At 24.6% G+C, this 18,182-nt stretch overlaps 4 protein-coding genes across 4 annotated transcripts; 1 reads left to right on the top strand and 3 right to left on the bottom strand.

Annotated features, from left to right (window-relative positions):
• Positions 1 to 325: 325 nt before the first annotated feature.
• Positions 326 to 1,480, bottom strand: MKS88_000522 (N-acetyltransferase; the record flags this gene model as incomplete). The annotated part of the gene is made up of 6 exons (XM_067216332.1): positions 326 to 420; positions 505 to 544; positions 638 to 696; positions 775 to 816; positions 964 to 1,054; positions 1,142 to 1,480. 6 exons carry the CDS (start codon positions 1,478 to 1,480, stop codon positions 326 to 328), a joined length of 666 nt encoding a protein of 221 aa, XP_067075758.1.
• Positions 1,481 to 1,978: 498 nt separating this feature from the next.
• MKS88_000521 (uncharacterized protein) lies at positions 1,979 to 5,080 on the bottom strand (the record flags this gene model as incomplete). The annotated part of the gene is made up of 1 exon (XM_067216321.1): positions 1,979 to 5,080. The coding sequence occupies one exon, from the start codon at positions 5,078 to 5,080 to the stop codon at positions 1,979 to 1,981; it is 3,102 nt and encodes a 1,033-aa protein (XP_067075757.1).
• Positions 5,081 to 8,300: 3,220 nt separating this feature from the next.
• MKS88_000520 (phosphatidic acid phosphatase 2) lies at positions 8,301 to 9,305 on the top strand (the record flags this gene model as incomplete). Its single annotated transcript, XM_067216310.1, has 1 exon — positions 8,301 to 9,305. The coding sequence occupies one exon, from the start codon at positions 8,301 to 8,303 to the stop codon at positions 9,303 to 9,305; it is 1,005 nt and encodes a 334-aa protein (XP_067075756.1).
• Positions 9,306 to 10,876: 1,571 nt separating this feature from the next.
• Positions 10,877 to 15,960, bottom strand: MKS88_000519 (serine/threonine protein kinase; the record flags this gene model as incomplete). The annotated part of the gene is made up of 2 exons (XM_067216299.1): positions 10,877 to 10,957; positions 11,236 to 15,960. 2 exons carry the CDS (start codon positions 15,958 to 15,960, stop codon positions 10,877 to 10,879), a joined length of 4,806 nt encoding a protein of 1,601 aa, XP_067075755.1.
• Between the last annotated feature and the right edge of the window lie 2,222 nt (positions 15,961 to 18,182).

The raw sequence follows: 18,182 nt of genomic DNA, 5'->3' as shown, positions 1-18,182 counted from the left end.
TTTAATAGATTGTGTTAGAATTAACATTTCTCTAAATTACAAAATTTTTTATTTTATTGTTATAATTAGACAAAAAAATTGAATTTCCTATCATATGATAACAAAAAAATTTAATACTATAACTAAAAGGATTTTAAAAAACTAACAAATTAATTATTATTTATATACATAAATACATTATAACAAATACAATCTACTTTTTCTAAAAAAATGAAACGAAATTAATGTAAGCATATACTTACGTATTAACTACGAAATTATAAGCTTCTTTTTTAGAATAAAAAAAATTAAGATAATGAAAAGCACAGATACTTAAAATTCCCTATTATAATTTTTTTTTTAACTTGAAGGCATCAACGCCACTCAAATAATAGTAAGGTTTCCTTTTTACTCTAATGAATCCGTTTTTTTCATAAAAATCTAAAATAGTAAAATTCATATATTAAGAATAACATTGTACCGTACATTTAACACATATTTAAAAATGAAAAAAAAAATTATTACGTAATGTAGGATCATTAGTGGCTTCTGCTTCAAGGTAAACCTAAAAGAACAAAATGGTGAATAAAATAACTATATATGTTCATTTCAAACTTAATAAGAATACTCTTTATTATATAATAAAAAATAAATATACCTCATTTATGCCATACTGATTCTGCATTAGTCTTATCGTTTCATTTAACAAATATGTGCCTAAAAACAAAAAAACTTGGCATGTATTGCTTCGTGCAAGGATTAGGACACAATTATTAAAAAAAAAACAATTTTAACCTAGACCACAATTTCTAAGAGATTTATGAACAGCTATCATACCTATAAATTATTGAAAATAATGGAAAAAAAAGAGGGAACAAAAATGAACGTTTAATAAATACACGCTTATATAGAACTTAGAAAAAGCAAAGATTGTTGCATACTAAATTTGTAAGTATATTATATATATATATATGCGTTTTTTACATATATATCCAAAGGTTGTTGGTTCATCATTTTTGTATTTTGTGATAATTTTGCTTATTACAGTGCCAACACAGTCATCATCTAATAAGGACTACAAACATTGAAAAAAAATGTAGAAGGTTTTATATAAAAAAATGTAGAACGTTGTTTATTCTTAATATATTAATGTTTCATATACCATTAAAGAAATTTCGCTATGGTTCTTTAGAATTGTTTTAAGTAAGAAAATATTATATGGCTCGGATAATTCGCTACTTAACAATTCATATACACTCTTTAAACAATTTTTTGGGAATGTTTTATATTGGTAAATAGCAATTTCCTTATTATTAATTATCAATGTTTGATAAATAGTATTTTTATTTAACAAACTATGCATTTCATCATTATTTGCATTTTCTTTAGATACATCTTCATTCATTTCTAATTGTAAATCAGTTTTCTTTAAGGAAAAAGAAGATTTATTCTCAACTTCTTTATCTTCTAATTTATCTACTGTTAGAAACTCTCTAGTCATTGTTAAAATATTTTGCTTGTGGAAAAAATAATGTTGTAGCAAAACGAAATTTTTTCATGAGAATTTCTTTTTCATAAAATAAAGTATTTTTTTGAGTTTTTCTTTATAATTAAAAAACACAATTTATTTCACAAAAAAAAAAAAAAAGGGATTGATAAAAGAATGAACAAATAAACGAATGAACGAATAAATGAATGAATGTTTATTTAGCTGCAATATAATTAAAATTTTTAGTTTAATAAATGCTTTTCATATTTAAAAAAAAGTTTATAAAGAAAGAAAAATATCTTTTTTTTTTTTTTTGGTAAATATTAATTAAAAATAAGTGACAGTAGGATTATATACACATATTCTATATACACTTGTGTACATATATATAATATATTTTTTTTTAGCGAATTAAGGAGGAAGGTAAATTTAAACAAAAAAGTAAAGAATACTTTATTATTTAAAAAAAAAATATATATATTACGTAAACACATCACGTAACATAAATTTTTATATATTTATAGTACAAATAAACCCCCCTTCATTTATTGAAATAAAATTATGCTTACTATATTTCTGTTTAACATAAAAAATGGGTAATATTGATTGAACATTTAAACCTATAAATAAGTCCTTCTTGGGGTAAGATTTTAAAGGATTGAAATGATTTATATGTTTACTATCAGTTGCTTTTGTTTCATTCATTATTTTTTTATAATAATTATAATAATCATCGTTATGTTCATCACGTGAATATATATATGGTATTTTTGATAAATTTATGTAACTATGCAAAATGTTCGTTTTTGAATATTCACAATTTCCATCTAAATTGATTATTTTATGTGTAGAATTCATAATGTCATATATATATACGGAATTTGTGTATGTGTCTAGAGAAACAATGTACTGTTCATTATCTATAACATAAAAATCGTTCAGATGCTTTTTTAGATTATCATTATCTATAAATCTTTCATACGTAACTAGTAAATTATTTTTTAATTCATCATTACATTTATAAGGTACACAGCGCATATCATACAGTCCTATATGATTATTAGTTTTTGATAATATGTATTGATAGTTGTTACTTAATGAATAAATTTTATTTACAAATCCTTCATTGTGTTTAAGTTTGGATATTGTATTTAAAAAATTGCAACGTAAATCGCACAGATATAAATATTCTGTATTGCAGCATAAAAAAATATTATTATTTGATTTTCGTACACTTTCACAACAAATACCTTTTTTTTTATTGTCATTGTAATTGTATTTCGGAGAATTTAGTGCATGGAAATTATGGGAAATATTATGCTTATTATAATTTCTTGCTTTATCATTTATGTTTAAAGTAGATAATTTTTTTGGACTACTTTTATTCAAACGGTTATGGACTACATAGTTTGATTTTTCTGCAAAATTTTCATGTCGTTTTTTTGATGCTTCCCACTTACTTAAATGAATTAGGTTGTTATTGTTATTTAAGTCTTTACTATAATATTTATTTTTATTATCATATTTTTTTTTGGTATCATTCTCATAATAGTCATACGAAGATTTTCTTTCATTCTCATGTTCATTCTCAATTTCCTTTTTTCCTTTTTCTTTACCTTTTTTTGAATGCAATATCAGTTTTTTGTGAGAATTATTTTCATGTGTTAAATATGTAAGGGGTTGTTTTGCATTTAAAATGTTGTCAACATATGCTGTTATATCTTCGTTTAATGATAGCAAATCGCGAACTTTTAATTTCTTACTATCCCAAATACAGTAAGGAACAGAATCTTTTATTGCACTAAAACTAAAGCTTGGGAAGGATCCACATATGAAAATTTTATCAATTTTATTGTTATGATGATATGAATAACCATCGTTTGTACATGTACTACTATAATTGATATCCTTATGCGTATAATAATTATCTTCCATAGATGGAAACAATTTAAAGTAATTTATTTCACTTATAAAATTATATGTTTCTATTTTGGGAGTGCACTGAAAAAATGATTTTATACTTAGTAAACACATTAAGCTTTTTTCATTTTTTGTATTTGCATAAGATGAATAAGCAATATATTCAGAATTGAATATATTAAAATGTGATAATAATTGTGGGGAAATACATAGAAGTTCACTTTGTTCTTTAGAATAGCTACATAAATATTTGGTATCCGTATTGTAGTAAACATTTTCATGAATTATGTCATTCATAGGAGACTTTTTATTTTTTTGAACAAATTTGTTCAAATCAACAGCCCCTAAACTAAATGAAAAATTATTTTCCTTCGTAGTGCTGAAAATGATATCTTCATACTGTGGATTACTAAATAAATAAAAAAAAGATTCGGAAGGTTTATACGTTTTTGAAACACGTGTTTCATTTGTAATTGCATCTAAATTCCTAACTGTTAAGTTCTCTTCTTCAATATTGGGATAATCTCCGGGTTCTAGGTAATTCATATCATTTGATGCATTATTAAACGTAAACCACTGGCGCCCACTTACGTTATTAGTATTATTCATTTCATTCATGCTGCTATTTTCATCTAAACTTACATAATTACTGCCATTGTTGTTATTGCTGTTAAAAAAATAATAAAAATTTGCTTTGTATCTATTCGCTGTTATTTTTGATTTTATATTTTCTATGTTATAAGAGTTCAACCTTTCGTATGTTCGGCCATACATTTTTGGAATTAGTAAATGTTCGTCTATACTATGACATCCATTTGATATAATGTTTTCACGTTTTACATGTTGCAATGAAAATCTATGAGGAAAAATTTTCTTGTTTGAACTATAATTACTTCTAACGAGTTCTGTTTTATTACTACATATACTCTGTTTTCGATACTTTTTGTTTACGTTAAATAATTCATTATTAAACTCTTCTAATTGTAATTTATATTTTCTTTTATTTCCATCCATTAGTTTTTGGCTTAAATTAAAGCATTTAAAATCGTTCAATAAAACATCAATATTATCATCCCTTTTAATATTTAAAAAATGGGAAGCTTTTTGGTTGTATAAGCTTTTGATTTCATTTTGTTGATCCGTTGAATTGTAATTAGACTGCAACTCACACAAATTTTGTACGTGAATATATTCGCAACAGTTACAATTAATAAAAATGGGTGGTAAGCTTAAAATGGAGTTTTCCATAAAATTATAATTTCTTATGCGCATAATGATATTGTATATATTTTGGTTTTCAGACACACTTCTTTTTAAAAAAGTTAATTCATTATTAATTAAATGCAAATTTTTTCCCTCATTATTTAAAATATTGTAATTTTTATTTAAAAGCATATAATTTTCGTTTTCGTTATTTTTAATATTAGATTTATGTGTGTTAGCATTTTTTTTTTTTTTTTTCATTTCTTTTATTCCATGAATTTGATGGAATTTCTTTTTGACAAATTCTTTATGTTCTTCTATTTTAGTTTGGCGATTTTTGTTTTTTGCATCATTTATTAATCTAGTAAATTCTTCTTTTTTTAGTTGCTTTTTTAGTTCATTATCAATTAAAAAATACCTATTTTTTTTTTTATCGTAATAGTAACCAGGAATATTTAGTGAACCCTCTCCATTTTCTTCATTCTTCATTTTTATATATTATATAAACATTTGTTATCATCCTTTTTTGATATATTAAACAAATGTAGGGGGAAATTTTGACAAGTAGCAATGAATTTCATTAGTAATTAAATTGAAACGTAAAGGTGTGTAAATTTTTTTTTTTTTTTAAAAGGGGGGTTAAATACTTTAACATTTGAAATGAAGTCTTGTATTTTCACGGACAGGTATATGTATAAATATGTATACATTTATATGTACATTACATGTGTATACATTAATACACATGTACTTATAAGCATGTATATATGCATGTGTACATGTGTGTACGTATATATGAGCATGTATATATACGTATACACATATGCACGAACAACTGATGCAACATTCACATTACGGAAAATTGCAACTCGATTTAAAAGTTGAAATTTAAAGAATGCAACAGTTCAAAATTAAATGAAGATGAATATTTTAAAAAAAATGCTTTTATTTCTTAAAATATGACTATAAAATATTTTTTAATGAAAAAGTGTAATTTATATTATTATCATACATTACACATTTTAACAAAAGTGGATAACTGAGGATAATATATAATCAAAATTTTAACTTCAAAAAGGAAAATTAAAAAAAAAAGAAAATATGACAAGATTAAGAAGACTGAGTAAATTAATTATCTACCATTTTTAGGTAAATAACTAAAATACAAAAAATCATTATATATGCATATAAAAAAAAAATCCCCCAAATTTTGGTAAAACAAAAATAATATTATACATTCAAATAATTTATATTTTTAAATTATTCGACCCACATGATATTATTATATATGTAGTTCTATATGTTGGAGAATAATAATTCATAATAATATCATTTTATTTTTTCAAATTATTTTACTCTTTGTGTAATTAAAAAAAAAAAAAAATATATTAATACATTACGCGTGAGAAACATGTCATTTCAACTTACTATTTTTATATATATATAAATATGTATCCCCTATTCTTTATTATTATTATTATTTTTTTTTATAAATTATGTAATCTTAATTTTTTCTAATAAAAATGAATTTTATAATTTTTTTTTATAGCAAATTCTTTTAAAGCCATAATGAAAAATGAAAAAGAAGCATAAATACACTTATATATACATTCACAAGACAAAATATTGTATAAATTTCTTTTTACAGCATATTTGGCTTCTATTTTTTTTTACTCCATAAATTAATGAATTTATTTTTAGATAATTCCTTATCCCTTTATTTATCTTAAATTTTAACTTTTTTTACGTAATCATAAAAAATAATACAATTACGAAAGTCCCTCTATCTTTCATCGTATGAACTGACATGTTTACTGCATATTTACATAACATCTGTAAGTATAAATATATAAGTATATATGCATAAGTATATATGCATAAGTATATATGCATAAGTATATATGCTTAAGTATATATGCTTAAGTATATATGCATAAGTACATATGCATAAGTATATATGCATAAGTACATATGAATAAGTATATATTCATATATATATATGTATATTTTCATTTAGTTTTACGTGGAGGTATGGGTGTATGGGTATGTATGACTTGTAAATCAAGCTACAACGTGCCAAAAGAAAAAAATTATGAAATTTCTATAAAACTATTTTTTATTATGGTAATGAAAAAAAGAGTATTTTATTTAATCCTTAAAATATAAATAATAATATTATTTTATCCTAAGAGAATATTTTATTTTATTTTATTTTTTTTTAATGTTTATAGTTACAGCATGAATTTGCCCATTGCTAAATAGAACTTTATCGTGTTATAAATATTCAATTTTAATTTTATTAATAAATTAGTTCATAAATATGAGAATGAACTAGCAGTACATTCAAAAAGTAGCAGTCATTTTTTTTTTTTTTTCATTTTATGGTATTTACGCAATATTATATATATATGTACATATATACTGTATATATATATATGTGCCTCCGTAAACGTCAAGTTTATCATATCCTACAAAGTGATCATATATTATATATATAAACGTAAAATTGATTATGTACAAAATTATATTTATAAATATATATTCTTTTATATACGCTTATATAATGTAACTGTGTGAGCTTATTTGGATCTCTCTACAATCATAGGGGAACACTAAAAAATTAATAACAATAAGTAGCTTCATACAGATAAACAAAATGTTGTAGAGGAAGACATTAAACGAATGAGTAAATATAAACATGTATATGTTGTATATATATATAACTAATATTTACAATTACGAAAAAATGTTTTGGTGTTTATTAAATATTTTATTATATACATATTTGATACTATAAGGCATAATTATTACAATAAGCTCAATTCTTAGGACAATAAGTATATATTTTTACATTTAACAAAAATTACAACATTTTAATATATGTATATATATATATAAAATATATATGTAAATATGTGCATATTTAATTTATAATTTTTGTTAGTAAAATTTTTTAAAAAAACATGCAAAACACACACAAAGAACAAAAAAAAAAAAAAAAAAAACTAATTAAATGAATAAGCAAAAAAAAAAAAAAAAAAAAAAATAGCTTAAAAAAAATAAAGAAATTAAGTTCATCAACATTTAAAACTAAATTCTATAATTTTTTCTCCAATAATATTAATACTTATTATTTTTATCTGTTAAAATAGTATATGTTTTTTTAATTTTTAGAAAAAATGAAATATATTTTTATAATTTATTGATTTTAATATTACTGCTAATATTATATATAAATAATATGTATACTATATTTTAAATACATATTATATATATTTTTTCTTTTTTTCATCTTAGAGCAATTATATATGTACATATATATTTATATGAAATTATGCATATATAGATGTGAAAAAAAAAAAAAAGAAAAACAAGTAGTAAGTGTAAATATGTATTATATATATAATATTTATAATATATATAATTATGTTTAATATATATAAATACGTATAATATATTATATATATATATGTATAATTTATAAAATATACGCAATAAATACTTATGTATGTTATATATATAGTAATTTACCCATTTTTTAGTAAGTAAAAAATATGTTTACTTAAATATATGTTGTACGGAATTATGTGAAATATATATGCGTAGTTCTTATAACAATAAAAAAGCATTTTAATGTTTTGGGGTTATAAAGTACCAAAAGCAGTAATACATAATTTACTCTGTTTATATATTTTATTCGAGTGTTCAAATGTCATGTTTTAATTTGTTAAAGATATATGTACCTACTGTGTTAAGCTTAGGGCATTTCATTAGTAGCATACAGTGTATACACTTTTTAAGTTACGTGCTTTTAAGTGGGGGTTTATCTATATCAGATTCTAATAATACCGATGAGGATGATAAAGATGATGAAAATGACGATAATAATGATAGTGCTAATGATAATGGTAATGACAATAATGATGAAAAAGAAAGTAATAAAAGAAAAATTGATTACCTTATTGATGATAGTGGGAAAATGAATTTACGTAGTAAAAAAATGAATAATTTAAAGCCGTTATTTATAAATAGTGAATCCGAAATACAGTATTTCTTTAGGAGTGATGGTAATTATGATGAACTATATGACAAGTATCCCTTATGTGAAGCAAAATATAAGCTTGTAGATAAAATAAAAGGACTTCATATATTTCAGTTTGCATTGAATAAATCAAAAAAAATAGTGCTTCTTAAAACATGTATTATGGAAATGTATGATGTGTTTTTTGTTACCATTAGGAATACTAATGATGTTGTATCAATAATATCAACTGTTTATGGTTATGTGCCATATATATTTATGGCAATAGGTTTTCTAGGGTTATTATTTACGTTTAATAAATTTTTAATATATATTACTTTTTTAATTACAACGGATTTTGTTTTAAATGATTTAATTTTAAAAAAATTAATTAAAATGAATAGACCTATTAATAGTGCAGTGCCTTCATATGGTATGCCCTCTACACACAGTTTAATGTCTATTAGTATTTTAACATTTTTATTACTTCATTTATGTGAAGGAAAAAAAGACAAATGGAGTATAATGACTTATATCTTGGCTATAATTGCTCTGCTGCCAATTCCTTGGAGTCGTGTTAATAATGAGGACCATACATTCTATCAGGCTTTAATTGGAAGCTTATTAGGTGTGCTAAGTGGTTTCGTCTTTTATTTTGTAAAGAGGAATTTTTCGAAGTGTAAAGACGCATGATTGTAGGTATGTGTATATGTATGTATATATGTATTTATATATGTATGTACGTATAAATGTGCGTACATATATATGTGTGTACTTATATATATATATATATGTACACATGTTTGGCATACTTGAGCAAAATACGGGTGGTACGATAACCATGGTAATTTCGAAATTAGGTAACATTATAACACTATTTATTTGAGCAGTTTATACCGCAATTTATTTCTCTGTGGTCTTTTCCGAATTTAAAAAGTTAAATACAGAAATAATGATATAAACACAGAATAAAGTAATTTATTTTTTTTTTCTTTTTCCTTATTTTTTTTTTTTTTTTCCGGCAAATTTTTTCCTACAAGTAAACAGTATATTTATTATAACATATTTGTGATGTATTTAGGATAATATTGTGTAATGATTTATGTTTATTGGTGGACACACATCAACCTTTTGACCATATTATTCCGTTTTCTTTCTTTTTTCATTTTTAAAATTTATGTTTAAAATTTACGCTTTAATTACATTTTCAAATGTGTATTATTAACATATTGATATGAATGTATATACACATATATACACATATCTCTCTCTCTCTAATATATAATATATTTATACGTGCAAGCGTGCATGTATAGAAGCATGTAATCTTTTTTTATTCATTACATTAGCCCAAAAATGTTTTTTTCTTTTTGTTAAATCTAAATATGTTCCTTCATTACGCCTTTTTCTCGAAACGATTCATATATGTTATAATAGCATTAACATTTCATTAATGATCATTTTTTTTTTTTTTTTTTTTACTTGTAACTTCATTAAAGTTAAAGTAACGTTTATATAAATAAATCTTATTACAATTGTTGACTAAAAATTGGGAAGAAAACAACTATTTCGTGAACAACTAAAAAAGTAATTATTTGTTTGACATAAGTTTATGCATCCAAATAAGAGTACTAAAAAAATACCAAAAATAAGGTAGTTAAACAAAAAAAAAAAAAAAAGCTAAAAATGAAGGATATAGAAAGAAGAGTGAAACATGTCCCATGAAAAATAAGGACAAGGTGTATGGGAGTTTATACATATACAATAAGCCATGTACGCAAATGTGTGCGAATATACATATATGTATATATATGTGTATGTATATATATGTGTATGTATATATATGTGTATGTATATATATGTGTATGTGTATATATGTGTATATATGTGTATGTGTATATATGTGTATGTATATATATATGTATATTTATATATAAATCCGTTATGTGCTAAAAAACGCACTCTGACACACACGTATATAATTTTGCGTTAGGGAATTTCGCTGTTTCGCTTAATATTAGTATAATAAAAGTGTTTCATGTTATAATAGGTCATATGCGTTATATATATACATAACAGTGTACAATATATGTGACAACTCTTCTCGTGGGGAGTTCAAAATTACCTCCATCATTTAAATGATATGGATTTTACACAATAATGTGTACATGCGTGCTTGCATGCATTACCTGCATATATACATAATTCACAAATATATGCATACACACAGAAAAAAAAAAAAAAAAAAAAAAAAAAAAAATATATTATAATTTGCAAGACCACCAGGGGTGCAGACTTAAATCTTTCAAGTTTAACTTCTTCCTGTGTTCAATGTGCAACAGTTGCTGTAAAGTGATAAAAAAAAAAAGATGAAGATGAGTTAATGGTTACATGCACACATGTGGTACGTAATTGCATAATAGTACAAATATGTATAATACATATATTCACATGTGAATATAAATGTACGCACATATGCAGATATATACACATGAAATAACGTGGGCACTAAGACGCGCGATGTAACACTGTGCATACATATAAATGCGGAAGTAAAATGAGTGCGTTTTATTTTCCGTTTTTCGTTTTTCTTTTCTTTTGTTATGGGTCCAATTTGACCTACCTTGATAATGCTTTTAAGCTCGTTTGGCCATTTTCGTGTTAGCTCGAATTTGTCAAAGTTCATGTCGCATTTAACAAAATAAAAAAAATCTTCATCTTGCAAAGGGTCGGAGCATTTCCATAAATTACCATTAGTCCATATCCAAAAGAAAAAAACACCAAGCATAAATTTATCAGCACTTGAAACATCAAAATAAAATTGTTTTCTTTTTTCTTGATCAGTAATTGCCTTTAAATCTTTCAAAGGATTTTTGATTTTCATAGTATCATATTTCCAATATATTTTCCAACACTCAGGAGGCATATAAGCTCCTTTTGCAATAGTAGGTTCGCAAGATTCAAATAAATATAAACGATTAACATCTTTAATATGCCTTAAATTATAAGTATAAATAGGTGTACTCTTGGACAAATCACATAAACGCATTTCATAATTGTCGGATATTAAAATATTTTCTGGAGTTAAATCTAAATGCGACAAACCTGCATCATGTAGTCTAATGAGTAATTTTAAACATTGATAAAGTATATAACTCTTTTCATTATTACTTATTTTCATATTATATTTTTTTTGTCTTCTATCTATAAAATCAAGAATATCTTCACTAAAGAATTCGGACACTATTACAATATTTCCATTAATATTACATTTCAACCTATCGGTTAAAATTTCATTAAATAGGGTTAAATTATTGAACATAGATTTCGGGGGGATATTACACTCGTTCTGATGTTTGTTATTGTTACCGCTAGCGTTGTTACTTCTAACATTGTTACTGCTAATGATGTTACTGCTAATGATGTTACTGCTAACGATGTTACTGCTATTGTTGTTCGTATTGTTGTTATTGTCATTATTATTATTATTATTATTATTATTATTATTATTATTTTTATTACTTCCACTACTACCATTACTTTTACCACTATTATCCGTTTCATACAATATTTTGTACAATTTCGGAGTTATACCTGGATGGTACTCATTTAAAAATGCTAAGGATGTTGCTTCCATTACGAAATTCTCTCCATCTGTTACATATTCCCCTTCGTATTCGTTCATTAAATTAAACTGTTTTACCCATATATAAATAGGTACTTTTTTAATAAATAATTTCACATCATTTCTACTATTCCCATCTTTGGATGGTACAACTGCTTTAAACATCTGTTGAACTCTATTACTTGATTTTGAAAAACCTAGGGTTGGTATACAAGTTAATTCCCAGTCAGAATATTTTACACCGTTAAAATAAAAATTATGTGCACTATGTAGCATTTTAAACAACGATTTTTGGGCCACTTTCCAATTAAATATGCATTTCGACTTTATCTGCTTTTCCAAATTATTGTTGTTGTTCCACCTTATGGATTTGTTCACGTTCTCCTTCGACATAATGTTAGCGTAGTTGTTGTTAATGAGGCTACTACCCACGTTGTTACAGTTACTGATATAGTTACTATTGTTGTTATTGTTACAGGTAGTACTGCTGTTGTTGCTATTATTGTTGTTGTTCATGCAAATACCCCCCCTGTCGTTGTAATAATCATTATTGTGGACTTGTACTTTCTGTGCATGTAATACCTCCATATTCGGAAATAAATTTTGCTCACTTTCAAATGTCGGCACCAAAGTTTGATGTTCTTTTGGAGAATTATTTTTAAACTTATTCCATATTTTTTTTATTTTCTGTTTTGATATCATTAGCATTTGATTTTTTTGCTCTTTTATAACATCGTTCTTTTTCGGTGGAAGCAAATAATAGCGCTTTCCTTGTGTGAAGTTCATTTCAGAATCGTAATACATCCTTGCATTCTTCGTCATCTCCTGATCATTTTCATTGTTGTTATAATAAGTACCGCAATTATTGTAGCCGCTAACATTGTAACTGCTAACATTGCATATACCTGCATTATAATTATTACTACTGTAGTTGCTATTTCTGTTATAGCTTTTGTGCACTATATGTGCTTCTTCACATCCGTCTAGCTTTTCATTTTGCAAGTAATAGGACCCTTTCCCTTCTTTATTTTTTACACTTACATTTGCTTTCGCTACTTCCATATCAACCTCTCTTCCGATATTCCTTCCCCTTGCTGTCGCATAACACAATTTGCTCTTCAGGTGAGATGTCAAATCATAATGTGCGTTACTATTTATTATGTCGTTAAAAGTATTGGACGGGTTTTCATATTTTACATTCTTAAGAATTTTCTCCTTAAATGTTTTATTACTATAATTATTATTGCTATTATTATTATTATTATTATGGAAGTACTCCTCCATCGATTTTTCCTTTTCATTTTTGATACACTCGTGAAAATAATTTTTCTTTAATGTCGTCTCATTTTTTTTTTTTTTAATACTATCTGTTTCTTTATTTAAGTAGAATCCTTTCTTTTTGTATAGAATTTCTCTGGGGCTAATACCTTTCCCTCCTTTAATGGAATCATTTCTACTTAAGTTATGATTGGGTTTGTAGTCGCTCACTATTCTGCTCACACTACCGCTAGTACTAGTAGAGACATTCACACCTGCATTCACATCCACATTGCTGCACTTATTAGCGTTCTTATTTGCATTATTTACATAAATAGGCTTATTACTACTTTTTGGAAAATATTCTTTGTTTGTTTCATTTTCATATATTTCAAAGGTATTCCCCTCATTTTCCTCATATTCATCTTGCTCCTCTTGAATTGTAATAGGTATATAGTTTTCAGTGACCATGAAATTTTGGCTACTACTACATACTCCCATTTTATTTGTCGCATTATGTACTCTCGTGGACGACGCGTTTAAAACATCAGCATCGTTACTATTGTTACTGTTGTTATGATTGCTAATATAATTATTACTACTTCCATTACTAATATCATTATTCATACCATTATTAGCTGTGTGGAGTTCTTTTATATTTATGATATCCTCCGAATCCTTCGCACTACAAATTTTCTTATTTAGATTGTTTTCATGTATAGATGATGAATATTTTACTCTAAATTTCTGCATGTCTTTGACTGAAGATGTACACTCTGTTGTGCTATCATTTACATTTTCCATATCATTAAAAATATCTTGATGACTTTCCATACTTTTACAATTTTCTTTCTTTGTATATATTGTGCCTTTACTGTTCATGTCAAAATTATTTTCTGTTTTTCCATCACTTTGCTGCCTTTTCCCATACTTTACCATCTCCACACTGTAACTGTCATCAATATTATCACTACCTTCAACGAGGTACCCACGATCATTGTTACAATTGTCAACATGGTAAACCTCGTCAATAGGGTCAATCTCCACAACTTCATCTGTATTACCATCGTTACCATCACTGCGATGAATATCACTGTCCTTTCGAGTCAACAATTTGCTGGAGCCCCTTCTTACAAACTCACTTGCTCCATCCGATGTACTTCTACAACTGTTCTGTTTCATGCTACTTCCTTTTTCAGAAACACTGTTATTATTGTTACTACCATCTACAACTGGAATAAATTTTTTTTTATTGTTGCAACATGAAAAGGCAGCATCTATTTTTTTAAACCCATTTTCTAAAAGGATTGAACCTGAATTTCTCTCCTCGTCAATGCTATTATTATTATTATTACTACAATTATTATTATTATTACTACAATTATTATTATTATTACTACAATTATTATTATTAATACTACAATTATTATTATTACTACTACAATTATTATTATTATTACTACAATTATTATTATTGTTATACACATAACTACTAGTATAATTTGGGTCATAAGAATTATTTCTATTTGATTTAATCATATCGGACGTGATGCACATAGGCAACATATGGTTTAACTCTTCTTCCATGAACCTGGTATTATATGTATTATTCTTTTGATCTTCTTCCATAAAATTAACAAACATTTCTTTTTCTTCAATCATTGTGTTATTGTTATATTTTAAAAAGGTATCATCGTTACTTATAAAATGTGTTGATGAATTATATTCCTTGCCATCGTTATTATTGCTTCCTGTTAAGTAAAAAGAACCCATACTTTTACTCATTTTTTTTGAATTGTCATCACTACTATTATCGTAATATTGGGAAGTTGTCATATTATTATCATACATATTACTACTACCATTTGAGAAAATATTGTTATCTGAAACATTTTCATCATATTTCTCCTCCTCTATTTTGTTAATATTTATTTTGTTTGTTTTTTTAGAGAATGATTTTTTTTCTTTATTACAATTTCTTTGAACAGTTGTATTATCCTTTACTCTTGTTATTGGCGTATTACTAAAACTATTGTGCATATTGATATCTTTTTTTTTGGTTATGTCATTATCATTATATATTTTATTTGTTGATTCAATTATAATGCTATTATTTTTCTCCTTGTTAAATTTATTACCTGAAAAGAATTCTTCATTTATATTTTCTTTTCCCTTATCACGCATAATGTCATCTCTGTTATCATCTACATCACCATCAGCTTTTCCTAAGTCGATCATTTTTTCATATTTCGAAGACAAAAAATTGGTGTTCCTGTTATTATTACTGCTATTATTATTATTACTGCTATTATTATTATTACTGCTATTATTATTAATACTGCTATTATTATTATTACTGCTATTATTATTATTATTATTATTGTTGTTGTTATCATCACCATCACTGCAACCACACTGTATCGTTTTGGACTTTGAGTATTCAATTTTTCCTGTAGTTTCGATCATTCTTTTATTTTATTTATAAAATGCTTTAAACGTTTTGAGAAAAGTATGCACACCTGTACATACATACATACACACGTATATATATATATATATATATATATATATATATATATATACGCACATATATACACATATATATATCCGAACGCCTCAAATACACACTTGTTCGGTGAAAGCAATTTCCGTTCGGAGTCACATCTACTTCAAAACCTCTATTAATTGTAGCTTATTATTTGTAGCTTGAACTTTCTGATAACTTCAATATTCAAAAATAAATTTGCATAATGCGTATAAGTCAAATGTATGCAGAACATTCAAGTGGGGTTAAAAGGTTTCCAGAATGTATACGTTGTATTATTTCTTTTTTTCTTTTTTTCTTTTTTTCTTTTTTTCTTTTTTCTCTTTTTTTTTTTTCTCTTTTTTTTTTTTTTTTTTTTTAATGCATCATTAAGAAAAATAATGGGGTAACACAAAATATTTCTTATAGGAGATGTGAAAATAAAAAGGGGGAAAATAACAAGGGTATATAACTATACCAATATATTGTCTTTATTTTTTGCTTTTTTCTGTTTTTCCCATAGCAATTTGCGTATTCCTCGTTAAAACTAGTATCTGATTATTTCTAGAAAGTAAACATATGTAAAATTAAAAGGTGCAATTAATGATTAATTGCTAAACTTTGTTACGTTTTTTACATTTATATTTTGTTAATAAACAATAATGTATGTTACATAAAAAGCAAAACAAATCAATCGCTCACTCTTGCAAATAACTCGAGTAAATGAATATTTTTGCGAGTTTTTTTCTTTTTTATTTTATAATAAGCTATTTCAAAAAAAAAAAAAAAAAAAAATATATATAATAGAACAAAATAAAACGAAATGACACAAAATGAAACGCAATAAAAAACTCCCCTTGCAATTTTTAAAAAGAAAAAAATGTAAAATATGCATTAAGGTAAAAAATTATCGGATTCATTACAGTTACAGTACACATAGCACATACAACACATATATACATGACAAAGCAAATATTATTAAAAAAGAAAAGATTCTTTTCTTATGATTACTTTGTAATAATAAAAAAAAAAAATATATATATATCTTTATTCAAATCAGTCAACTGATCTTTAGAAATTAAATTAATTGCAATACACCACATGTAAGAATTTATTGATAACGCATTTTAATATGCGCGGGTTTACTGCAACAATACAAAAAACTAAAAAAAAAAAAAAAATAGAATAAAAATGTACGATGAACGAAATTTCCTAAAAAATTGTTGTACGTATTTTCATAAATGCATATAACGAATGTAACATTTATGTTGCATACTGGTAATTATGCCATTGTGTCTTTATACAAGTTTTATAATAAAAAAAAAAAAAGAAAAAGAAAAAGAAATGCAGACAGAAATAAAAATGGATCGGAAGGGAAAATCGTGTAAACTGAAATAAAACCAGATTTACAAGATTTTGTAACGATCAAAATTGTGTAAATGTATAATATTTATGCATATATATACATACACATATATATATAAATATATAAAAAAAATATAAAAAGGTTTTACGTTATGTAAACTTTCTAAAGGTTACTAAGAAAATATATGTAAAAATGCGATAAATATAATAATTTAATATGCCATATTTACTTATCGTAAAATTGTCTGTAAATGTATTATACTATAATAATTCATATATTTTTTATACATATAAACATTGAGAAATGATATATGTGCAATGATAAAAACAAAGGGATATTTATACAACATTGTTAAAGGAGTTAAAAAAGAAAGATATAAAAAAAAAAAATAAATAAATAACACTTGTAATTTTAGTCGACATATAATTTTTACTTTACAATTTTTTTCCGTTTTTTGTGTTTATCATTTTTACGGTGAAGTTTACATATTTATTTGTACAAGTTCGTGTACATATACGTATGTATAAAAATATATGCATATACAAACGTGCATATACATACATACATACTTTTCGAGAATAAAAAATGTTATACTCAATAATACGCAAAATATGTGAATGTATTTATGCATATTTTCCAAATGCTTTAAAGATTTATTCAATAAAAAAAAAAAAATAAATTTAAAAAATGTGTATTCACAATCATTTTCATTTGAATAATTATACATAAAACATATACTTAAAAATGGATTGCCAGAAAATTGGAAATATCAAAAATAGATGAATAAAAAAGGAAATA

Source organism: Plasmodium brasilianum, chromosome 1, assembly GCF_023973825.1.
Source record: "Plasmodium brasilianum strain Bolivian I chromosome 1, whole genome shotgun sequence".
NCBI classification, from domain to species: Eukaryota; Apicomplexa; class Aconoidasida; order Haemosporida; family Plasmodiidae; genus Plasmodium; species Plasmodium brasilianum.
The sequence above is the reverse complement of the archived record's forward strand: the minus strand, read 5'-3'. Positions and strand labels throughout refer to the sequence as shown.